Raw genomic sequence first — 25,990 nt, forward strand, 5'->3', positions numbered from 1 at the left:
TTTTTTCTTCTCCACCCCCCCCCCCCTCTTTTTTTTCTCTACCCTAGTAGGGTATTTATAGGATTTTGTGAGTGAGATGTGATAGGGTTTAAAGTCCTAGGGTGATAAAATTCAGATAACTTAAATAACTGGGATTTCAAAATCATAACTCATTCAATGTACTCGTGCCTTACACTAATTGGATATGCCACATGGCCCTATATTAACTAATCACATTATCTCTTGAGGTACTTATCACTATGGCAGATATCGGCATATCTGCTAATTCAAATTATATCACTTATACTCCTATGAGAACCAATACATTGGATACACACCAAGGAATGCTACTGAGGGAAGACGCTGAAACTAGAAGCAAGGAATTAGAGGAAAAACAACATAGGATCCTATACTCCGTATGTGACCTCCTGAAAAGACTCTTTCAAAAGATCTAGGTACACACTTCCCCGTGAATCTATAGCCTAAGCTCTGATACCAACTTTATCATGACCCAAATTCTGGGCCGGACCAACACTAAGACTTGGGTCAGGATAAGGGCCCCAAAGCCTATAGTAAGCCTAACTATTTTTAGCCCAAATATAAGGCCCATAATTATAGTCTAATTTGAAGGAAATAAATAGACAGAGTTCGACCATAAATTGGACTATCCAATGGGGAGTTTTTAGCTCGTCCGACCTGTAAGCACAAAATATCTCAATTTGGAGAGCTCAGTTCACCCTCACAATCCTCAAGTAACTAAATAATAAAATGGGAGCTCAGCTCCCTCATCCATAGTGATTACCCATCTCATACATTCCAATATATCCATAAAATATGTTTACAAATTCAAATAAATAAATCATTACAGTCCCAACTAGTTCAGAATACTACTAGCATATGTGGAGTTCTAGATTAGAAAATAAGGGAATAAAATCATAATAAAACTTTTGTTGGTAAACTTGCAAGAAAAAAAGTAGGTTAATCTCAAAGAGCCCTCCCGTCACCTGCGAAAAAATAATTAAACAGGAGTGAACGTTCAACTCATAGAGTAAGATATTGATTTCAAATATAATTTCTATAACTATCTAAGCCTAATGCATTCCTATAAATGAAATGCAACATACAGACATATTACCAAACAAGTCAAACAATATTCACACAAAAGATAATTTGGAGCACTCACACATCCGTGTGTCACATCAATCATATATATATATTATATATATATATATATATATATAAGTTGATCCCCTATACAGCCCTCTTAATTCTAACGTTTACCAGTGAGATCAACTCGAGCCAGACTTTCTCTTAATAATCCAAATGCGGAGGTTAACGAGATCAACTCAAAGCCGTACTCACTTCGACTTATCCACAAAAAGGATAGAGTCCCAGTGAGTCAAGCTCCAATTGTGACTACTCGTCTTAGCCATATCCATAAATACACTACACGCATGCTAACACACGCATATAACTCCAAATTATCTTAAGACAATATCTACAACAATATCATCAATTAAATATGCAATACAATGCGTGCCTAGTAATTAACTATGTACATATATTTATAAATGAATGCATGGGTATGCCTTGAATATATAATAATATTGAAATTGTAAATAAAATAAATATCTACTCACAAATCAACCAGAAGTTAATGTGGCAGCTGGACGGAGGAAGAAAGCTGACCCTAATCACCTAAATAATTATATTAAAAATTTATTAGCATTAACACAAAACTAGGATTTAAAGAGTCAAAAGACATTCTAATTTATGTTGGAAATTCGACAGAGTTTTCCCTATACTTTGGACTTTTCCAAATTACAAAGTAGCTCAAACAACACTTTTATAACCAAAGGCCTCAGGCCCATATCTCAACAACATTACACAACCCCTTCTAGGCCTACTAAATCAGAAAAATCTCAAGTAATTACATAATTTAGTTATAAGGCTTAAAACTAACATTTTACAAAAACCAACTAAATTAACTTTAAAAATTCTATAATTATGCCCCGCAATCTTTAACGATGCTATTATGCTATTGCAAAAGGAATTATAATTTTTTAATTACTTATGAATATTTTAAAAATTTTTATCCTAAACTTGGCATTAGGTAAACAAAGCAATTTGGAGTTTGAATTTGCCTACGCCAATTCTGACACTTGAAATGCTTTTGGGGCGTTTGAAAATGGTAGGATGGACTGTAATATTGACTTACTTCCAAAGTGAATCCGACGGCTTGTTTGTCTGGCCCGAAAATATAATGCAGATTGCCGATAGAATTTTCACGAAATGAGAATACCTACGTAAAGACCACAACACTAGGAGTTAAAATGTAATTTTTACTTAAATAAATAAGCTCAATAAAAGGCTTGAAAAAATACTGCAAAGTTTATGGCACCCATTGGAATTTTGATGTCAAAAAAATTTGAAATGTACGTCGTTGTGAAGCCCTCATAGAGTGGAGTGTGCCGGTGGTCTCGGAATTCTCGTGGTGTTCCCGTTTTGGGAGAAATCTAGTCCAAAAGTTGAAATGGGCTAAAACTTTCTAGGCTTAATTCAGACAAATCGCTCCATGAAAATGGGTGTTCTAGGTTTCTTTTAAAAGCTCTCGAGGAGTAAAGCAAAATGGACACAAGACTCGATTTGATTGGTGGCCAGATCTACCGGAATCGGCCCTAGAAGCTCAAGCTGCGCTTGCAGGAAGGGAGGGCTTTAGGCGCATTTTTCTGGCCATTGGAGGCGACCAGCGAGGAGGGTGAAGTGCGCCGGTGTGTGGGGAGGAGGGGGACGGCAGTGGTGGGTAGGGGAGAGGAGAGAGAAAAAAGGAAGAGAAGGGGAAGAGGAATGCACGTGGGAAAGGGGAAGAGGGAAAGAAAAAAGAGACTGATTCAATTCGGTCCAGTTCGATGCTGCCGGTTCAATTCAAGATACCCAAAATTAAATTTTTACTCTTCTTTGAGATCCAAAACGAGGCTCAAAAATTCTGAAAAAATTACAGAAATTGTGGAGTCCAAATATATTTTTAAACTTGACACGTAATCTTTAAATTAATTTTTTTAAAATCGATGAAATTAATTGTCTTAAAAAATTAGAACCCAATTTGGAAAATCCCAAAAATTTCAATTAAATTTCCCATAATTTTAGTACAATAAAATATTATAATTTACACATAAAATAATTATTTAAAATTTTAGGATGTTACAAGCAACATCCTATAATATATATATATATATATATATATATATATATATATATATATATATATATATATATATATATATATATATATATATATATATGTTACATTTTAGAGCATATTGATAAGTTTTTTTTTTTTAACCAAATAGTTTAAGAAACTTTTGTACAAAAACTATGACAAAGATAATAAATCTATAGAAAATGTCCGTGCATGGTCTTAACTAGATTTATATCAGAGGAAAAATATAGTTTAGACTTTGTTATGTATTTTTAAAAGTTAAAAGCCTTATTTATCTTTAAAATAGTAAAAAGATTTATTTAATCTAATTTTAAAATTTAAAGAGTTTATTTGGATCTAAAATATTTTAAGTATTTATATGATTATTTACCGATACTTTAAGAGTCAAAATAGACATTTTTCTTATAAAATATCTTATATAGTTAGCTAAACATGGTAATAGTAAATAGATAACAAGTGGGGTTGTAGTTTCCATACAGCAATGGTACTTGATTATTATTATAATTTTTTTAAAATTTGAACCACTTTTAACTACACTCTCCATTAATCTTTGTGTGTTGTATTTTGATTTTCCTTTTATCTAAAATTATTTGTGGCAATCAACGGTGTTAACTATTTTTTTCTTTCTATTTATCCTTTATTTTTATTAAATATTATAATAAATATTTATATAATTTTTTAAATGAGATGAAAGAAATTTTGTATATTATTATTATTATTATTATTATATTTTTATAAAATAGAGGTTGTTCAATTATTTCGTTTAATTATCAAGTAAAATCTAAATATAATAAAAAAAATAAATGAAAATAATATTTTAATTAATTAATAGTAATTACTGGATATAGTAAATTCTATTCATCACACTGATGATCAAAGTTTTAAAATGAATAATTTTAATATCTGAATATATAAAAAGATGAATGATTAAGAGGAAATTTTTTAATAAGGCATTTTAATCTAAAAATTATTATATAAATTTTGTAGAATTTATTTTACATTTTAATAGAAATTAATTTTCGTTATATAATTCTGAGAATTGAATTTTCAGAATTAATCCTTTTTTTTTTTCAACCCAAACACGCAAAACATGAAGAAGCCCACAGTGTACGTTAAAGAACACAACAGAACAGAAGAGGAGAGGAGAGGCTTGGAACCAAAATCCAGAACCATACAAATACACTTCCCCATACTCACCAACTGAAAGAGAAGGCTTCCACAAAAATCAATACATACAAAAGTGGGTCCTCACGTAAAGCTGACAAAAAACTCACCCAACGTCACGTGCTTACGTGTCAACAACTGCCACCATCACTTTCTCTCTCAACATAAGAGAAAAAAAAAAAAAAAAAGAACTCTCTTTATCATTCTCTTTTTCGAATCTGCAGTGATTGGGAGATCTCTTGGCCCCTCCTGGCCTTCTCCTTTTGCCTTCTCTGGGTCAGTTTCATATGGCTTTACCTTAATCTCTTTACTATCGTTAGTTTTCAGTAGTTTGAGTAGTACAGCAATGAAATAACATGCTTTGTATATTTATGCTGGTATTTAATAAATTCATGATTTTTACAGTTTGGCACATTCGAATAATCTAAAACGAATATGCTTTCTTTGCATACTCGTCTTTCTTATTACTTGCTTCCATTTGGATTTGGAGTTTTCAGGCTTTCCAGTTTAAATGTCTCTCTTACGAGTTTTTGAGCTGCTTTGGTCTCTTCTTGATATTTTCTTATTTTTAACTTAATTTGAGCTGTTGGGTATTGGCAACATATATGTGTTTCGTGGGTGTCTTTTCAATTTTTGTTTTGATGCTTTAGAAGTCCTTTCTCTCTTCATCTGATTTTTGTTTCGTGGTACCGTTCAAAAAAAAAAAAGCATTGTTATTTTGTGTTGTTATTAATTGGATAATTAACCTGCGATGTGATTTTGGGTTTTTTGATCTGGCTTCTATTAGAAATGAAGCTTTGGAGATACTGGGAGGCTTAGGAGCGTGTCGAATTCAAGGTTTTGAGGTGTATACTGGGAGAGCCTCGCAATCTTGTGGGGGTTCATAGCTCAGGTTCTTAAGTTATGATTGAATTTTGAGAATTTGTGTGTTGAGTGATCTGAGGAATCCAAGTGTCATGTATGCTGTAGGGAGGCTGGGAAGCTATATAACCAGAGGGTTTTATACTGTCTCGGGCCCCTTTCATCCTTTTGGTGGGGCGGTGGATATCATTGTGGTGGAGCAGACAGATGGGAGCTTTAAATCCTCGCCTTGGTATGTTCGGTTTGGGAAATTTCAAGGGGTTTTGAAGGCAAGAGAGAAGGTTGTTAACGTTAGTGTTAATGGAATTGATGCGAATTTCCACATGCATCTTGATCGGAGAGGAAAAGCTTACTTTCTTAGGGAGGTAGAAGGAGATGAAGGGGAATCTGTTTCATCATCTTCTAGTAATGAGACAGATGAACAATCCCAGAAAAGCAGGAGGCCAATGAAGTCCAAAAGTTGTGATTTTGATGGCAATCGGACAAATTCAGGTGGCCAGATTGATGGAAATAATGGGAAGATTGTCACTAGGACTAATTCCAGCTGGTCAAGGATATTTGGTCTTGTTTTTGGACAAATGTCAATGAAGGAAGATGGTTTTCGAGATGGAAATAAAGGTGATGGCGCCGGAATTGCAAGGATAAGTTCATTGGAGCAAGCAGAGATTGCAGCCAACCTCTTGGATGTGAAGTGGTCAACTAATCTTGCCACTAGTAAGTCCAGGAAAGATAATGCTTCACAGTTTTCTACTTCAGATACGTCTGATGGTAAAGGGGACAGAGATAGGCTGATCAATGATGGACGAAGCCACGTTGGCTCATCTTTGCAGGTTGCCACTGAAACCAGTGTGGGCCATTATATGTTGGCTGAGGAAACTGATTCTTGTAATATGCAAATGGGCAACAATTCCCACTCCGGTTTTGAGAATGGGGAAGTTTCTGTTGAAGAAACTAGTGTAGAAATGTCAAGTTTAGGTGCCACTGAACAAAATGTTGAGACTTTTGTATTAGATGAAAGTTTTCTGGAAGAAAAATTGGAAGAAATATCTGGAATATCAAGAACCAACAATGAACCTGGTTTACAGAATGCTGATGAAGATGGGAATTCTGAGGGTGTAATTTCTAAGAAGAGTGGGTTCAATAGAATTCAATCCTTCATTTACTGCAAGAAATCTGATAACTCATTAGTGGGGTTGGATGGTTCAAAAGAACAATCTGCAGAAACGCTGTACCTCACTAGTGGAGGACCTGGTGATGTTAATTTTTGTGCTGAAACTTTGCATGTGACAACCGAGTTACTACGCGAGGTAAATTTTCTATCTATTTAACTTGAAAATTTACTTATGAATAATCCAGACCTTTTGAAAAATATTTTCTTTAATGTTTTGAATGAGGGAAAGAAAACGTAATTACACCTTATTCAATGAATAAGATACTTGAATGTGAGGGAAGAAGGAACTTCTGCAAACACAATTAGGCATCACACTTATGGCTGTGAATAAGCTGACCTTCAATTTACTGTTTGTGAGAAGCTTTACCCACAGCTCAATTATAAATTGAACATGCCAGCCTAGAGCTCTTTAAGCTGAATCCAACTTAACTTTGGTTCAGCTTGTGAGCCTAGCTCATAACTGGTGCATCTATCAGTCCCGAGTGCAATGATGCCTTGTTAGGGCAATCTGATTCTTGAAAATATTCAAGTGATGTTCTCTTGAGGAGGATCTGATGAAACGAAAGCACCACGATATCAATTAGGCATCACACCTATGGTATTCAGTTGGAGAAAAATTAAAAAAAAAAAAAAGAGGTTTAGGGATGAAGCTTGGGTGGCTGACTTGGTCCTAAATTATTGTTCCACTTGATAGTCTCGACCTTGGCTTGCTGTCTAGCAGAATAACCAATGGATTGAGTTTATGCTAGGTACCCATACTTTTGTTTAGCTTGAGCCAGGTTAAGGCTCATGCACATTCAGCTTGCTCGTGACCAATATCAACAATTTTCAAAATTTGGGTTGCCATTTAAGAAAACTTAGGCTCCATATACTTTTTTCTAAAGAAAGAAATGTGTAAGAAATAAAATTCTAATTTTCTTTTTTCGGGGGAAGGAGCAGCTATAATGTAGGGCTGCCCCCCCTTGGTTGATTTCATTTCTTTAATTGCTATGCATTGATAAATGATTCTTTTGACACTGAGGTGGTCAAAATTTCATTCAGGACACAGTTACTCAGCAAGATGAGGAAATAGAGTTGGAGACAGTATGCACCGAGTTTTGTGATAATTACCCTCAACTAGCAAATCCATCTCCTTCTCCTATATGTGGCCATGATGAGGTGAACCTTGAAGTGCCATTGGCAGAGCCAAATTCCTATACTCAAATGGTTACTGTGGATCCCATAATTGGTTTGACTGAAATAGAGTCAAAGAGCTCCAGTTTTACCAACTCAGTTTGCCAATTTGAAACTGGGATAAATGTTATTACCGGGGACAAGCTACAACCCTCTTTGGAATCAGTGGGTGGTTCGGAACAACTTAATGGTGATTGTGACCTGGCAAACGCATTTAGTGTTCCAGTATCTGAGAGTTCAGAAGAAGAATTAATTTTCAGTGATCTTGATGACTTCAAACGCAAAGAAACTCAGGGAAAGTTGAAATTTTTAGATGGCGTAGTTGAAGAAAATAATCTCTCATTTTGTCCTCAGTGCACTGACGAGGTGAATGGGCCTCTCAGTATAAATGATGAATCCTTTTCATCTCAAGACAGCTTTTTCCAAAAGAATCAATTAACTGATGTTGAAACCTCTGTGGGCAATTCAAAGGAAGCATCAAGTCCCATTTCTATTCCTAACCTTCATAGGACTGCTGGTGCGGAAGTTGGGCGATTGGCAGAATCATTACCTAATATGTGGACTTGCAGTGATGATATGGGTACAGAGGATCTCCATCATCCTTTAAGCCGTTCACTGGACTCAGATTCCAAACCCTTGCAGTGGAAATTACATAGCAAAGATGAGTCATGCTGTATAAATTCAGTTAGAGACAAGGAAAACCAATCATCACCCGAGCCCTCCAATAAGGAAGATTCTCATCATCCAGAAATAAAAAATGGTGCTGCCAATCCAGCTGTTGGTAAGAATATGTGAATATTTGGTTTTATTATACCATCTTTCTTTTCTGGGCTTGCTTTAATTTCAAGTTGATTAGACAATAATGCACTGAAATGAAAACATTTCTATCATGAATTTGATAATTTCTTCTCATATTAATTTACATGAAATATGATGTTGCTGCATTCAGAATAAATTATTATTTTCATTTTTTTATCATCCTTTTTGACATTTCCTTCTTGTAAGAATTATTTATTTTCAGATTAAAAATGTTACTATCTCTAAATTTTAGTTTTATTCCTATTAATTGTGATTAAACCAACGTGGAGCATTGGTTTTATTTGTTAATTGTTTTAGGTGTTTAAAAGCTCCTTATATAGCAAACCATAGAAAGCCACAAGCCTTGTGCTGTATGCAGAGATATCTCTTTGCAAACACTTATTGTATGAAGCAATGGGAGCTGAAGCTGGCTTCTCAAGCATTTGATGCTGAAAAGCTGGACATAAAGAAATTAACTTCTGTAGGTGCTACAGTTGTGAGGAATGATAGCCTTATTCTTAGAATTGGTAGCCATTAATTCCCATGGGATGAAGCTGGTCCTGTTATTGTAGGAATAGTTACATTTGGCAGTGAAATCATATGTGAACCAGCATTATCCATGTTGACCGAGTTGAGAAATCTCTTGTAGGAGATCCATCAAAAGCCATTGTTACGACTGGTGGAAGCTGGAGACTTTGGCCTTTCACTTTTAGAAGATCAAGATCTAGGAGGATCACTCAACCAACTGTAACTGGTAGGAGGAGTTCTGATGCTGAGAATTTTTCAGACAGCAATATATATATGGATGATGAAAAAAATGTGGTTAAGCCCAAGATCTCGAAAAAGATGATAAGGGCAATCGCTCCAACATCTGAAGAGTTGGCATCCTTGAATCTGAAGGAAGGAAGTAATACGGTCACATTCACATTCTCCAGTGCAATGCTGGGAAGGCAAAAGGTTATTTTTATTTCATTTTTTACTTAAAAAATATTAGATTTTTTCCCCTTGTAGATGAGATTTTCAGTGTACTGTTTCCTTTTCTTTTGTTTTGTTTTTTAATTTTCTTTTCAACTTATTTTTTTCAGTTAAATTTTTTTTGGATGGTTGGTTAACATTATGTTGCTCAACAGGTTGATGCTAGAATATATTTGTGGAAATGGAACACTCGCATAGTGATCTCAGATGTTGATGGGACGATAACAAAGTAAGAGTTTTCTAATGCAATAGAGTATTCCTAAATCTTTTCGATTTTAAAATTATTACAAGTTGAAATTTCACTGTTTTTGCAGTTGCTTGTTACTGCAATATAAAATTGGCAAAGCTACATCCTTGAACTCCATCCTAAATATTATACTTCTATAACTTTTATTGTTGTAAACATATTGTTATTTAACTAGATTCTCCATCACAGAAAAATTAGAGATTAGAGAGGAAATAGAGAGAGAAAGGGAATAAGAAATAGAAGAGGGGAGAAAAGAAGAGAGAACAGAATTTAGGGAGAGAAGAATGAGAATTTCATTGATAATATTCTGGAGTAGTTTCTCTAGTTGCAATAGCTGTTATTTATACAGCTTTAGATCTCTCTAGTAACTATTCCCACCTCTCTCTAACTAATTCCTAGCTGACTCTACTAACTTCCTTTATATTTCTAGAATTTGGAAAAGATCTGGTTCCAAAGAAAGAAGGAAATAGGCAAAAAAGTGGAGGAAGAACAAAAATTCCAAGAATTGCAAGAAACAAGTTTCTTGAAATGCTGGAAATGAGAAATTAAAGAAGGGAATAGAAGAAAGAACTAGAAAGTAACAGAAGAAGAAAGGATTTGATTCAAGAATTCAAGAAAGAAAGAGGAAGATGAACCTGATTCTTCAAGAAGGAAAGAAGAAGATAAAGGAATGAAAGGAAGAAATCTCAGTAAAAGAGGAAGAAGAAATTTCAGGGAGAGAAGGAAGAAGAAACTGAAGGGAGAAAGGGAAGAAATTTTAGGGAAGAAGAAAAGAAGGAATACAGGGAAAGAAGAGAGAAAGAGAGTAGAATAGAGGAAAACCTAGAATTTTGGAATTTTGAAAGACTTTCATGAATTTGCTTAGGGTTACGACTCTAGCAGAAAGGGTTGGAAGCAAACCCAGTTCAGAACATGGCTTTGATACCACTTGTTATGTAACTAGATTCTCCATCATAGAAAGATTAGAAATTATATAGGAAATAGAGAGAGAAAGGGAAAGAGGAATAGAAGAAGAGAAAAAAGAAGAGAAAGAATAATATTTAGGCAGAGAAGGATGAGAATTTCATTGAAAATATTGAGTAGTTTTTCTAGTTACAATATAGCTGTTATTTATATAGCTTTAGATCTCTATAGTAACTGATCCCACCTCTAACTAATTCTTAACTGACTCTGCTAACTTCCATACTATTCCTTTTTTACAGTTTCAACCCCGAAGACCCTCTATTTATTTTCAATACCCCTTATTCTCCTTATTCATAACACATATTTGAATTGGAAAGTACTTATGTAGATTATTTATCAATTATCCGCTGACTAACTGTACGGTATTTGGTCATCACAATATGTTAATAGCGTTAGATGCAAGGTTGGGTCTTAAACCCAATCTCATTCAAAGTGAGTGGTGATGTATGAAAAGTAAAGATGTTCCAAAATAGGAGCATAGAAAACTCACAAAGTAGGTCTAGCATGAATATTTACTGATCCATCTTATCTCTTTGTGCTTCTAAAATTTTAACTTTAGAACCATTATTGATGTGATACAATAACTTATGATAATGATTTTTAGCTGCTTGTGCTAGGTGTCTGAGCTCTGAGGCTTCCATCTCAGTTGTTTATTACTACATCTTTATAACTTTATTGAGGTCATTCCTTTATCATGCCAGTTGCATGAAAACATCATAATTAAGTAATTGTTTCTCTTTGAATTTCTATTTATCTGAATTGTGATGTGAAACTTTATAAGTTCATAATATCTATTTCTGAAGCTTTATCTCCTTTTGGTACATCCTTTTTGCACTTGCTAACTTGGTATTGGAGTAAGGTAGCATTACATTGATTCCCCCTTGAATGTTTTTTAATTTATTTATTTTTCTTAGGTTTTCGTTTCCTGATGGCTGGGGTTTCTCCTGGACATATCTGACTTATTTCTTTGACACTATAACAGATCAGATGTTCTTGGTCAGTTCATGCCTTTGGTTGGGATGGATTGGTCACAAACTGGGGTTGCACCTTTATTTTCAGCTATTAAGGTTTGTTGCATTTCATTTTATGTGTTTGGATTAGAATCTAAGCAAGAGTTCATATTTTGGAGACAATGCATGATGCATCAACTTTTTTTTTTTAATGACTTCAAATAAGATAATTTCTTCTTGCTGTGTTCCATACAGTCTAAATTGCAGACCATCTTTTGGCCCCGAAGTCTATTTGTTAGTTTAGAATCATCCCTGCGGTGATGTAATCTTGTGTCTCGAAATGTTTAATTTTTGTCAATAGGAGTGTTGAAGATGCAAATATATTTATATGTTGTGTACAAATTGACTTGTGACTCTGATAATGTTGTTGAAGTGTAAACAGATTCAAATAGTTTTCTCATTTGTTACAGGAAAATGGGTATCAATTGCTTTTTCTAAGTGCTCGTGCAATATCTCAAGCCTATCATACTAGACAATTCCTAGTCAACCTTAAGCAGGTGATGGATGCTTAGCTCGCTATTTGAATTTTAGAACTTAGGATTAAGAAAGTTTAAATGATATGTTTCTGTCTATTTTTATTCTCAAACAGAGATGTGTCATCTCATTTGCAGAATGGGAAGGCATTACCAGATGGTCCTGTAGTCATATCCCCTGATGGTCTTTTTCCTTCGTTATTCCGTGAAGGTAACTACTAAATATTGAATTATTTTCTAGGAAAAATTACTATTTAGTCCATGCATTTTAATAGAACTAACTACTTAGTCTCTTTATTTAAAAAAAATACTATTTAGTCTCCTATTTTTAGTTTGTTAAACTGGCCAGTCCCTCCTTCAATTTTTTCGTTGGTCAACAAGTTTTAGTTCTAGTCAAACTAATATTTAGTCCCTTTATTTTAGTGAAACTAATTAGTTGGTCTTTATATTTTGAAAAATACTACTATTTAGTAAAACTAATTAGTTGGTTTTTATATTTTAAAAAACATATTTCTAGATGAAAAATAGAAATTTTATTGTGTGAAGACTAAATATGAATTTGCATTTTTTTTTTCTAAATTGTTGAAGTATTTTCATTTAATTCTTTGGGTTATCATTTTTGTGTTTTCTCCATTGGAAAATAATACTTTTAGATCTTCAAATAATCGAGGCAATAATCCAGGAAAATTAATTCCTAATAGAGAAAATACAAAAATGATGCCCCAGGAATTGTATGAATTTAAACGTGAATAATTTAAGAAAAAAAAATGTAAATTCATATTTATTGTCCACATAACAAAATTTCTATTTTTCATCCAGGAATATGTTTTTCAAAATATTGTATTTTCAAATATATTGGAACTAACTAATTAGTTTCACTGAAATAGAGAGACTAAATAATAGTGTTTTTCAAAATATAGAAGTTAACTAGTTAGTTTTACTAAAATAGAATGACTAAATAGTGATTTACTAATATTAAAAATTCATTGACTAACAGAAAAACAGAGTGACTAAATAGTTTAACAGAAGCAAAATACAGGAACTAAATAGTTTATTTTTCAAAATACAGTAACAAACTAGTTGGTTTCGTTAAAAAACGGAGACTAAATAGTAATTTTCTCTATTTTCTCCGATTCTTGCAGATATTATTTCTTTGCCTGTGCTGTGCATGCATATTATTTGGTCTCATGATTTCCACTTCTTTGCAAATCCTAATAATAAAATTTTTGATGAAGGCTTTGAGCACTTATTTAATTTTATGGTGACAAATGCCTTTCCTAATTATAATTTCTGGACTAAATATCCTTTCTATTTTGTCAGTCATTAGAAGGGCTCCTCATGAATTCAAGATTGCATGCTTAGAGGTTAGTTTTCCTCTGTTCAATTCTGTCTTGACATATTCTGAAGTTCTTGAAGCTGATGCGCTTACTGTTTTATTAATCACTTCCATTGCTAAGATTTGTTTCTTCTGATAGATAATTTTTTATTGTTTGATTAATAACAACTAAACCTTAATCCCAACTTAGTTGGGGTTATATGGATTCTTTTTCGCCGTTCAACTCTGTTTGAAACCAATACAAACCAAATTTTGTATTTTTTGATATTTCATGTAAATTATTAAGTCACTGGTTTTTTTTCTCTATTTCTCCATTTGATAATAATGCTTTGAAAAGTATTTTTCTCTTTTTCTTTAGCTATTCTAAGTTTAGGAGACCTAGATTTTACAGTACCTCTTTCTAGAAGTGCAAAGTATTCTCTTTGAGATGCTATACTTTATTTAGAGAGAGACAGATAAGTTGTGATAGTTAACATCCTTTGAGTCCTAAAGAAATTTTGAGAACTTTTGAGAACTATTTTTATGGGTACACATGAAGCCATCTATATATTTATGAAGGTGAGTTCTAATGCTTTTCTAATTCTCAATATCAGGATATCAAGGCATTGTTTCCTTTGGATTGCAACCCTTTCTATGCTGGTTTTGGAAATAGAGATACAGATGAGATTAGCTACCTTAAGGTTGGAATACCGAAGGGAAAAATCTTCATCATCAATCCCAAGGCAAGTCCAAGGCCTTTGTGATCTAGAAGAAGCATTTTAAAATGCTTTGCTAATATCTTTATTGTCAGTTTGTCCTTCTGATGGTTTACATTTTCAGGGTGAGGTTGCTGTGAACCGCCGTGTTGACACAAAATCATACACTACGCTTCATGATCTTGTGCAGGGGATGTTCCCAACCATGACATCATCTGAGCAGGTTTAAGCAAACTTTTCCACTCTATGCTTGAGTTGGTTTGGCTTAAGCAAACTTTACATGAACCATCCTTTTATCTCTCAAATTATTTCTCAATTTTCAGATTTAGTTAATTCTTCTGTGAAGTGACTATTTTCTGCCTTTTCCCCCTCTTCATTTGGAACAGGAGGATTATAATTCATGGAATTTCTGGAAATTACCTCCTCTTGTAATTGATGTTTGAGGTGTCAACTGGAGATCTATCCTTAAACACCTGAATACCGAGAAAAATGTGTTTTGGCCTTGCTTGTTCTGGTTCTGTCGCTCTTCAGGTATTCCTGATTTTTAGTTTTATCTTGTATACAAGAACTCAAGATTGAACTTTGGATTTTTATTTGATTTATTATTTGGAGTTATCCTTCTAACTGCATACTATTGATATAGGATTCATTTTAAAAGATTTTGAGATAGTGAATTTTTCAAATTTGATTAAAAATATTCTTCAAATAAGGAATGAAATAGTCTGTTAACTATCTTGGCATCAAAGAGTTGCACTCTTTGTTGAAGACTAAAGATGACTAGTCACAATTTGAACTGCCATGGCTTGACTAGGGACTATAATTTAGTTGATTGATAGAGAGCTTGAATTATGTTGTTTTAAGATATTCAAAGATGCATTGCGCTGGAAAATTACAGGTTGTGTGTGGCCAAGACCTACGACAGAAGTCTCATTGCTGGTTGTACTAGGCTGGCTGCATGGCCCAAGAGGAGTTCATAGAAGATTCTGCAAAAAAAGTTGAATTCATTATACGTTTATCTTGTTTCAGGAACAGTTAAATGTACAATATTTGTATAGAGCATACATTTAGCCCCATAAATGCAATCATTTCTCATGGGAAGTAGGCATGCCTGGAAAACATTATTGCATAATTCTCAGTATGAAATGCATCGTCATTCCTTGTCATTGATTGAGAGTTTATACTCAGGCCGGAAAAGTTCTGAGCGTTTTGGTCATCTGGAATTAAACTTGTGTTTGGTTCGTGCACAATAAGCTTAATTTTCCAGACGGTCATACATTAAGCATGTTGCATCTGTGCTGTGCTCATTTCTGTAGTGTATTATTATTCAATTTAGTGGTAGATTCTCTGTTCTATTCTCTTTCTGCTGTTTAAATTAAGTTTTATTTAGTGAATGTTCGATCAACTTATTGTCTGCAGCCTAACCTGCCCTGTTATTATGCCCAGAAATGAAGAAAAACCAAAAGATACTAAGTACTTGTTTGAAATTGAGTTTAAAAGCCCAAAATTACTTTTTAGAAAAAAAAAATCATTCTAAATATTGTTAAAAAAATTAATTAAAAAAAAAAGTTGTTTTGTTATGTGGTATTTTTATGCTCAATACATCAATTTTTTAATTAATTTATTGAAAAATATATTTTTCTCAATAACGACTTTAAAATAATAATGCCAAACATATCTTAAAGAGAGTATCATAAAAGAAATGGCATAGCATTTATTTTCCGTCCAGCGGACTGAGAAAACTACATACAACTCTACAAACTAATAATCTTGACGCTAAGTGTTCTTGTGCAAGCTCTACATGATTATTGATTTCACTCTCATCAACAATCCATTGGCATTGGAATCTGCAGACTATATCCCTCTCTTGCCTGTCCATCTTGCAAAAAATCCTCCAGTGGCTCGGATAGCATCCGCGAGCTCTTCTTTGCTTTTCTGGCCATCTTTGTCAGTCTCAAATGACTTCAGCCACCGTTGGAGCTCCTCGACGGTCATTTCACGTCTCCCATTTTCAGGAATGCCATGATTTGCCATGAACGCCATTTCAGTAATTGCAAGTGCTTTTTTGGACGCTATGACCTCCCCAATATATACTTACCATCGGTGCTCTCTTTCCCTCACGTTTCGAGAATACAATATTTATCAGCTGGCATTGTTCTTTAATGAAAATGGTTAGGCAGCTTATTTGATGTTATGGAATAACGATCTTACTATTATTATTTTAAAGGAAAGCAACTTGTTAAAATTGATTAAAAAAGAAAGGAAAGAAAAATTCCTCCTTTATTTACTTCTAAATACAGTTTTTAAAGAATTGTTTAATCCATAAAAATTAATGGCTTCTCTCATACATTCATTAATTTATAATACTATATTTTATTTTTCAATGCATAGAATACACTGGTTAGTAATAAGAATGGATCGCTAATAAAATTATCTCATGTGGGATCTTGAAAGACTTGCCCTCTGAACCCACGCAACTTAGCTCTCCCTTGTTTACTGTCACGACCCAACCTATGGGCCGGACCGGCACTAGGACCTGGGCCAGCCTAAAGCCCCTGAGGCCCGTAGTAAGCCTAACTGTTCATTAACCCAACTCTAAGTCCCATTTGGGCCCAATATCAAGAAAACAAACGGACAGAGTCCGGCCATAAAATGGACTTACCAACGGGGAGTTTTCGACTCACCCGACCTGTAGACACAATATATAGTCAATTGGGGAGCTCAGCTCACCCTCCACATACTCATCAACATAATAATAAATGGGAGCTCAGCTCCCTCATCCAATCCATTAAACATGCATATCATTATACGTTTACAGGTCCAACCTGATAATAATATTACAGACCATAATCAAATAAATACTTCTAACACATGCGGAAATTCTAGGAGTTAATAAAATTACACAAACATTGATAAACAACCTCCGAGGAAAGGGAGCAGGTTAACCTCAAAAATATCCTCCTGTGGCCTGGAAAAATATTGAACAGGAGTGAGCGTTCGACTCAGAGAGTAAAATATCAATTTTAACCATAATCTCTATAACTATCTAAATCTAATGCACCCTGTAGAGTGAAATGCAACATCCACATCATTTTCACATCATAACATCAAAAAGGTAATTTGGAGCACTCACACACCCTGTAGTATCAATCATAACATATGGGAGCTGATCCCCTATACAGCTCTCTTAAATCCAACCTGGTGCCAGCGAATTACTCAAGCTCGGACTTCCACTTAATAACCAAATCGAGGGTCCCAGCGAATTACTCAAGCCGTGACTACCCCTCGAAGGATCGGGTCCCAGCGAATTACTCAAGCCGTGATCGCCTGGCCCTATCCATAGTCCACACCACATCACACGACGCCAACGCACGCACACCGCCTCCAAATTACCACAACAACATCCATGGCACATCAACAGTTATGAATGCAACATAAATCATGCCTAGAGTTTAACTACATAAATATATGCATATAAGTGATGCATGGGCATGGAACATATAATAATATCGAAATTACAATTAAAATTAATATTTTACTCACGACTTGTGATGGTCACCGAGGCGGGTAGGAGAGGAAGAAGGTCATCCTGCTCACCTGACAATTATATTACAATTATTTAATACAATCTGACTCAATACAAACAAAGAAAAAGACCAATACGTCCTAAGTCGTGCCGAAAATCCGGCAGAGTCTCCCCTATATCTAGGACCTACCCAACCTGCAAAAGAGCTCAAAACACACTTCTATATTTACAATCCATATGCCCACAACTCAATCACATCACACAGCCCCTCCTGGGCCCATCAAATCAGTCATCCATCACAATACGCAAAATTTCAATTTAGTCCTTATTATTGATCATTTTTGCAAAAACTGCCCAAACAAGCTCTAAAAATTATAAAACTTTGCCCCGCGGTCCTTAGCAATATTACTAAGCTATTGCAAAAAGAATCGTAATTTTCTAAGCTACCACGAATATTTTATGGATTTTTAATCCTATTTAAGCACTAGAAAATTACGAAAAAACAAGGTTCGGGTTTACCTTTGCCGATTCCGACTTCGGGAACGCGCTCGGGACATCTGACAATGGGGGCCTAGCCAAAACCTCGGTCCAATTCGGAGACTTTTCCGGTAATGGGTCTGTCTGGCCCGAAATTTGCGAACGGTCAATCGCCGAATTCCGCGAATCGAGGATACCTACGCGAAGCCCATAACACGGGGGTTAGTACGTAAATTTTTCAGAATTTTCTAAGCTCATTAAATGCTCGGAAAAATACTGCGAAGTTCCGTGGGACCCACCGAAAAACGGTGTCGGAAAAATTTAAAATTTATGTCGTTGCGAAGCTCTCGACGAATGGAGCGTGCTGGTGGCCTCGGTTTTCTCGTGGGATTCACGATTTTCGAGAAATCTAGCCCAAAAATCGAAATGGGCTAAAATCTTCCCGAGCAAAAATCGGACAATTCGCTCGATGGATTTCGGCGTTCTTGGTGTCTATGGAAAGCTCTCGCCGAGTAGATGATTTTGGACACAAGACCCGGTCCAATTGGTGGCCGGATCGGCCGGATTTGGCCGGGGAAGTCGGCAGCCTTGAGGCGTTCGCGCCGTTTCCGGCCGTTTGGGCGGCGGCCATTTGGGAGGGCTAAGCGGCACGGCCGTCTGGGGCAAGGTGGTGGCCGTGGGTGGGGAGGAGAGAGAAACGAGAGAGAAAAGGGAGAGGGACAACGCGGGGAAGAAAAAGGGAAGAAGGAAAAGGTCGGTCCGATTCGACCGGTCCGATCTGGTCCGGTTCGATTCGGCCGGTTCGATTCAGAATACAAATTTTTGAATTTTTACTCTGCCTCGGGACCGAAAACGAGGTCCAAAAATTCCGAAAAAATTTCAGAAAACTCAGAAAAATACGTAGACTCCAAATATATTTTTAGTTTTGCCACGTGGTCTTTAAATTGATTTTTAAAAATCATCAAAGTTTATATTTTCGGAAAATCGAACCTGATTTTTAAAATCCGAAAAATCTCAAAAAAAATTCCAAAAATTTAATAAAATTAAAATACTAAAAATGCTCATAAAATTAAAAATTTTGGGGTGTTACATTTACACTCAGGTGCCTTTCTTTTTTCATCAATAGATAGAACACATGCACGCAACTCAGCTCTCCCTTGCTTACACTCAGGTGCCTTTCTTTTTTCATCAATAAATAGAACACGTGCACAGGTTAGTGATAGGAACATAATGCTATTAAAATCATATCAATTTTAACGGAATTTTTATTTTTATGTAATTCAAATACATACACACTCCATATCCAATATAGAATCTGAAGGATTTATAACATTGTAATTAATGTGCTCATAAAGATATTAAATCATATGGTTTTTTAGAATTATATTAATATAAAATAATAATTTAACCATTAAATCTATCCATAGTGAAACCATTGAATTAAAAAAATAAAAAAGATAACATTCTCTTTGGTTGCTGTAAAGGAAAAAGAAAGTACGGAAAAGGATAGAGGGTAATGTTTAAGCTGTTACATTTATTAAATAAAAGGCAATTTCTCTTTTACTAAATAAGAATTATAATTCCCTCAAATCGGCAACAAGATAGTCTTCTTAGAAACAAAAGTAAAATGTTTGATTGAAGGGACTGATCGCTGAAACTTCAAGAAAGATATTGCATGAGCATATTTATGATTTTGTTTTTAAATTTTTTATTTTATTTTTTAAAAGTTGCTCTGCACCATTGCTTATAGGATATAATTAAGAGATTGATTGATTTAGCTTATGAGTTAGTCAAATCTATTTATAAATAAAAAGTCATAAGTTAATAATTATTTGATTTGACTTAGAAATTAAAAAAATTATTTAAAATAAGTAAAGAGTCATAAATAATGTATATTTATTTATGATTTATTTATTTATTTTTAAAAATATTATTTGATTAAGTAAAAGACTGTATTATCTTAATAATTTTTAAAAATATTAACACTATACTCATTTTATCAACTATAACATTTAATTATGTAGCTTTTTTGGTCATTTTAATAAATTAAGTCATATTTAAATAATTTTTAATCAAATACTTAAAATTATTTAAAAGTTAATTTTAAATAATTTTATCAAATGATTAATTATTTATTTTTACATTGATTTATATTTTCAAAATATATTTTAATTCACAAATTAAAAGCATGAAGTCAAACCAAACACCTCTAAAAGTGCAGGTTTAAAATTATGCTTCCAATAATAATTATTGGAAATATTAAAAAAATAATTAAAATTTTTTTAATTTTTTTTAATCAAACTATGTTAAATTTAATTTTTAATTACTTTTAGTTAATATATTCAAATTAGTGTTTTTATTATTAGCTTAAACAACAATACCAAAGAAATCGTAAAAGCAATTTAAATTCTTCATGACAATAGTGTTTAATTGTGAAAAAGAATTATATTATTAAAATATATTTATTTTTATTATTTGATATTTAAGAAAAGCAAAAAAAAAAAAAAAATCATTAGGGAAGGTGAAAATCATAATAAAAAATTATTTTTTATGGTTAATCAATTTATTTAATAAATCCAAGTAATAAATGACTTTGCTTTTCAATTTATTTATTAAAATTTAAATTTTGAAATTAAAGTATATAAAATATAATTTTTTTATGTAGTATTTAATTTTTATTAGTCTTTACAGTACCCATAGTATTACTACAATAAAAAATTTATAAAAAATAATGAGTTTGAATGTAATAATATTAAAATTATTTCTAATTCAAACTTAGTAAGATAATAAAAAATAAAATATAAAAAGTATTTTATGAGATGAAACTAGAATCCAGTAATTTTTTTTTTTAATTTATAGTAAATCGGTCGATGCTTTATATGGTAGGTTATTTGATAAGCAAATTAAAAAAAAATCATTTTATTGGGAAATTCTTACCTAATCCTAGTTGGACCCAAGATACAAATATAAAAGACACCTATATTTAATAATTGAGTTTCACTATACATTATGATTTATAATAAATTGGGTTTTGACAAGAAAAATCTCATTTTATTATATTATAGCTAATTATATCCATTTTAAATAGGTAAAAAGTGATGTATGCATTTCATATCATTATTTAGGTATAATTTTACAGCTAATTTATCCTTTGTTTATATATTTTATAGTAGAATTTAGCTTTTATTTAGTTAATTTTACCTTTTCATACCTTTTAGTTTAACTTATAGAATTTATTTATTTTGTAGGTTAAAATTTGAAGAATTTTAGTGATATTTTGATCATAGTAGCTATTTAAAAGAAATCAGATGTGTCAGCTATTTGAAAGAAATCAGACCTGAATTGCAAAGTTTTAAAGAGAAAAATTTAAAGTTGAGTTTTAAAGAAACAGGAAGTTACACAACCTATGATACAATTTGTGTAACTTGTATCACAAATTGTGTCGCAGTTAGAAATGAAGTGTTTCTTAGGCCAAAAGTTACACAAGCATGGACACAATCTCATTTAGCATATATTGATGCACTTGATGAATCTCAGAATTGTCCAAAAAGTCATACAACTTGCAACACAAGGAGCAACACAACCCGATTCAGCTTGTGTCATTTTAATGAAAAATGTTGACATGGCACTTTCTCTCCTCTGACCTAATACATTATTTCTTTTCAGAATTTTTTGTCTTTTAACCCTTTCTAGGGCAGACCCCTGAAGGATATAAAAACATCTTTTTCTCTTTCTTACCCTAAGAAAAAAACAAAGGATTTTTGCTAGAAAGAAAAGGAAAGAAAATGAGCATTCTTAGATTAGTTTTGCAATAGCTAAAAGGAGGTCTTCTCCAACATTCCAGCAGCAGATTCTTCACCATTTTACTGAGTTTTTCTTTCCTTTAGCTTAGTTTTTCATTTCTTTTTCATTTCTCTACTTGGTTTTGTCTTGAAACCATGTTTAGTGAGCAAAACTTTGAGATTCTAGAGATGGGTATGTAAATATTACCTTGTAATGTGGTTTTTGAACTAATTTAGCTATTTAAATGAGATTTGCTGCATTTTGATTTATTACTTGTGAGCTTATTGTCTTGCTTGATGAAGAGCCCTCATTGAGTTAAGTCTTAATCCTTTACAAATTGACTAAAAAGTGAATGTTTAGGATAGATAATCTTGCAATGAACTTGATTTTCTTGGTATTAAAAATAAGCTAAGAAGATTAAGAAGACTTTTAAAATCAATTAGAACTTGATTTTCTTGCTTGAAATACCATGAAAACAGTATTTGATTTGATGAAAACCAACTTTGAAATGCTTGAGAAATGTTTCAAAGAACTAAGAATTGATTTCCTTCAAAAGTGCAAATCTCATGTGTTTGGTTAAATTAGGGATAAACTATATATAAGCAATATTGAAAAGCTCTATTTCTAGAATCACTTTAATTTTATTGAAGTTAGATTTAAATCATCCCAAATCCGTAATTTGCAATTTAAGTTTAAATTTTAGTCATCTAGTTTAATTAATTATTTGATTTAGTTTAGATTCCTCAAATATCAATTTCAATTTTAAATTTCATTTTTAGTATCTTTAAATTTTAACATTTTAATTGGCTTGTTCATTTAATTCCAATTTAAGCACAATTCTCTATGAAAACTACATATTTAATTATATACTACAGTGACCCGTGTACTTGCGGAAGCTATTTTACAGCACATCAAGTTTTTGGCATCGTTGCTATGGAATTGTTTTTTTTTTTTTTAAATTGGATTTTAATTGTTTTAAGCTAATTAGAATTTTTATTTTTTATTTTCATTGTTGTTCTTTTTGTTTTTCAAGTACTTTGATTTTTTATGAGACGATCGAAAAACACAGGTGATACTCAATTGTTGTTCAACCCTGAAATTGAAAAATTTTGTTGAGCCAACAAAAATGAATCTAAAAGAAGAAAGGAAGCATAAAAAGAAGAACAACAAAGGCTTGAGTAAGAGGAGAAAATTGAAAACATGGAGAATCCAAATAGAGCTAATGATGAAAATAATGGAGGAAATGATCAGAATAGGCAAAATGAAGTTGTTAATCAAAATTATCCTCAAAGAAGGTCCATGTTAGATTATTCTTTTCCTAGATGTGCAGATGTGAGAGATAACAAACCTGTCATTGAAGCAAACCAATTTGAGTTAAAGACTGATCTTATTCAAATGGTCCTGAATTCACAATTTGGAGGCAGCCCACTTGAAAATCCCCATTCTCATTTGAAGAAGTTTCTGATGATATGTGGCACTCAAAGACAACCTGGAGTTCCAGATGAAGTGATTCAGTTGACCTTGTTCCCATTCTCTCTTCGAGACTCAGCATTGGAGTGGTATGACACTTCCACAAGCTACTATTGCTCCTTGGGGGTAGCTATCTCAAGCTTTTCTATTACAGTTTATCCTACCTGGGAAGACCACTCATTTGAGGAATTTGATGGTAGCTTTCAAACTAAATGATGATGAAACTTTATATGAATCTTGGATGAGATTTAAGAAGCTTGAAAGGTAGTGTCCTTATCACGAAATCCCTAAATGGATGATTATTCAGAATTTCTACACTATAGTTACTCCAGTCATAAGAAACACAATTGATTTACAAGCAGAAGGAGATTTCATGAGAATGACAAGTGAAGAATGCTATGATCTGTTAGAGAAAATTGCTCATAATACCCATTTGTGGGAAAATGTCACACCTTATCCCTCTGTAAGGCATAACATGATCCCGTAGAATACCTAATGAACTACCGAACTTCACCTACCGATAACTCATTAAGTACCCTACAAGGGATTTTAAAACAATTTTCTTATTTTTGATAAGTGGTGAGCATTTTCTAATAAGTATTTAAAACATTTAGTTAAAATTAAAACTAGTTAATATTTTTGGTCCATTTTATTTTTTCGCAAATTTTATAAAAATTTTGACAGAGTCCCCTCTGTATTTTGAGAAAACAGTTCTTCAAATACCTGTAAAAAGCACTTCTAAAAATTTTTCCCCAACAACTACTTCAATTACACAATCACACTCAATCCATTTCAATAACTCCACAATCATTTCAATCAATTTCTCAAGTTCAAAATTTAATAATCCTCAAAATACTAGCAATACATTTCATTCAAATTAAATAAAATAGTTCCACTCATATTTCATTAGAGACGAAACAATTTATATACACATCATCACAAAATTTACATCAAAGGAAGTTCAAACTAAAATTTTTTTTATTACAAAATTCATACAAACTTTGTACAAGCTGCTCAAGACCCATTTACATGTCCATACTTTTATATATAATACATACATCAAAAGAAATATTTACAATTAGGGTATAAATTATACCCGATGACTTTAAGCTATTAGCTCCTCACACCTCAGCAGCTCAGTCTGCTACTCCTCTAGTCTCTGTATCTGCGACAGCAATACAAACTATCGCTGAGTACTAGGACTCAGTGGTGCACAACATACTAAAATAATCTTTATACAAAACTTAAATCACATTTATTCAAAAATTTGACTAAACATGAGCATTAAACACAAAACATGAATTATGAAATTTTAATACAAACTAAGTTCATTTCGAAGTATCAAAACACATTTCATAAAACCCACAGTTAGATCATGCCATTCGAAACAAATAGAATCTCAATAGCTAGAGGCTAAAGAGAAATCACATCACAAGGCTAGCTAGCTCAAATATATGGATATCCATTCACATCCTCTTCTACTGGCACACCTCAACACTTCTCCAGAGAAGGAATCAAAATTCGAAACTAATTACCCCCACTAGTCGTGCTAGTGAGGTGTTCAAATATATGGTCATGACACTGTGGTTTCAAAACTTATCTTAACAATTTGCTAAACATTGTCATTTCAAATATACATAATAACTTTCAACAATTTAAATCAAACATCATAAGAATGCCATAATCCAATATTTTACATTATTCAAAAAAGTATGCAACAGATGATTATAAAAAGTATACGTTGTGCACAAACCTCAAGCGAGTCACCTCTTGGCCTTGACTCGGTTCCTCAGGTTCTTTCCCGGTGTTCTTTTCAACTGAAACACATAATTTCACAGTGTTTCAGTACCATAACTTAGCATGAATCTAAAAATAAATTTAACTTCACTTTTATCTAGCTCTAACGTGCTAAACTCGACGTTCTTGAAATTTTGTGTTTTGGGTTACTATTCACTACACTATTTAAGTCAAATTATTAACTTTCTAAGCCTTAATAGGTATTAGAATTCCAACTTTACCCACATACCACATTTTGGTCACCAAACTTGTTGGTTTTGGTCATTTTCTCAAAACTTAGGTCTTTTAGGCAAAATGGCTAAATTTTCAGTTTTGATGTCCCTAATTGTACTGTTTCATTGGTCAATTTACTGTTAGAATTTGGCAAAACTTTCTTCATAGAAAATGTTCCCTATTGTCTTAAGTTTATTCTCCTTTTTGAATCACCCCAATTGGAGTTTTGTAGCTCAAGTTATAAGCAAATTATGTTTACTGTTCATGCTGCAGAATTTGGTTCTGCAGATTTGTTGCTCCAATTTTGTTCAGCAATTTGATCAAGTTAAGTCCATACTTTGGTCTAATTTTCTTCATATGAAATGTTCTATTATGTCTTAGGTTTCCATAGGTTCAAGAATCACCTAAATCGGAGTTTTCTAGAGAGAGTTAGAGCCATTGAAACTTTACTGTTCAAATGGCAAATCTGCAGTCTGCAGATTCAGTGACCCAATTTTGCTTAGTAATTTGATTTGGTTAATGGCATAATTTGAGTTTGTGTTCTTCATGAAAGTTTTATATCTATATCTCATCTAACCACTGGTAAAATTTCAAGTCATTTTGACCTGCCTAGCTCGAGTTATGACCAAATGAACAAACACTGTTTATTTGGTCAGTTTGTG

The 25,990-nt window shown here is 33.1% G+C and overlaps 1 protein-coding gene across 3 annotated transcripts; it reads left to right on the forward strand.

The window, feature by feature from the left end:
- Positions 1–4,516: 4,516 nt before the first annotated feature.
- Positions 4,517–15,417, forward strand: LOC110654684 (phosphatidate phosphatase PAH2). Of its 3 annotated transcripts, XM_021810758.2 has the most exons (13): positions 4,518–4,639; positions 5,151–6,531; positions 7,437–8,349; positions 9,016–9,323; positions 9,497–9,570; positions 11,534–11,618; positions 11,972–12,058; positions 12,173–12,245; positions 13,355–13,398; positions 13,964–14,092; positions 14,190–14,288; positions 14,452–14,596; positions 14,961–15,417. In XM_021810758.2, exons 2-12 carry the CDS (start codon positions 5,320–5,322, stop codon positions 14,506–14,508), a joined length of 3,081 nt encoding a protein of 1,026 aa, XP_021666450.2. In that variant the 5' UTR covers positions 4,518–4,639; positions 5,151–5,319; the 3' UTR covers positions 14,509–14,596; positions 14,961–15,417. The 3 variants fall into 3 exon arrangements, with proteins under 3 accessions (XP_021666452.2, XP_021666450.2, XP_021666451.2); XM_021810759.2 differs by lacking the exon at positions 4,518–4,639 and having other exon boundaries at positions 4,776–6,531; XM_021810760.2 differs by lacking the exons at positions 14,190–14,288; positions 14,452–14,596; positions 14,961–15,417 and having other exon boundaries at positions 4,517–4,639; positions 12,151–12,245; positions 13,964–14,067.
- The last annotated feature ends 10,573 nt before the right edge of the window (positions 15,418–25,990 follow it).

The sequence above is a fragment of the Hevea brasiliensis genome, chromosome 2, assembly GCF_030052815.1.
Source record: "Hevea brasiliensis isolate MT/VB/25A 57/8 chromosome 2, ASM3005281v1, whole genome shotgun sequence".
NCBI lineage: Eukaryota > Viridiplantae > Streptophyta > Magnoliopsida > Malpighiales > Euphorbiaceae > Hevea > Hevea brasiliensis.

Bases quoted from the DNA above. Each gene is read 5' to 3' on its own strand.
- LOC110654684 (XM_021810758.2), top strand. From the start codon at position 5,320: ATGTATGCTGTAGGGAGGCTGGGAAGCTATATAACCAGAGGGTTTTAT. The intron at 6,532-7,436 runs GTAAATTTTCTA...AATTTCATTCAG, and splicing joins CAACCGAGTTACTACGCGAG to GACACAGTTACTCAGCAAGA. The intron at 14,289-14,451 runs GTTTAAGCAAAC...CATTTGGAACAG, and splicing joins CCATGACATCATCTGAGCAG to GAGGATTATAATTCATGGAA.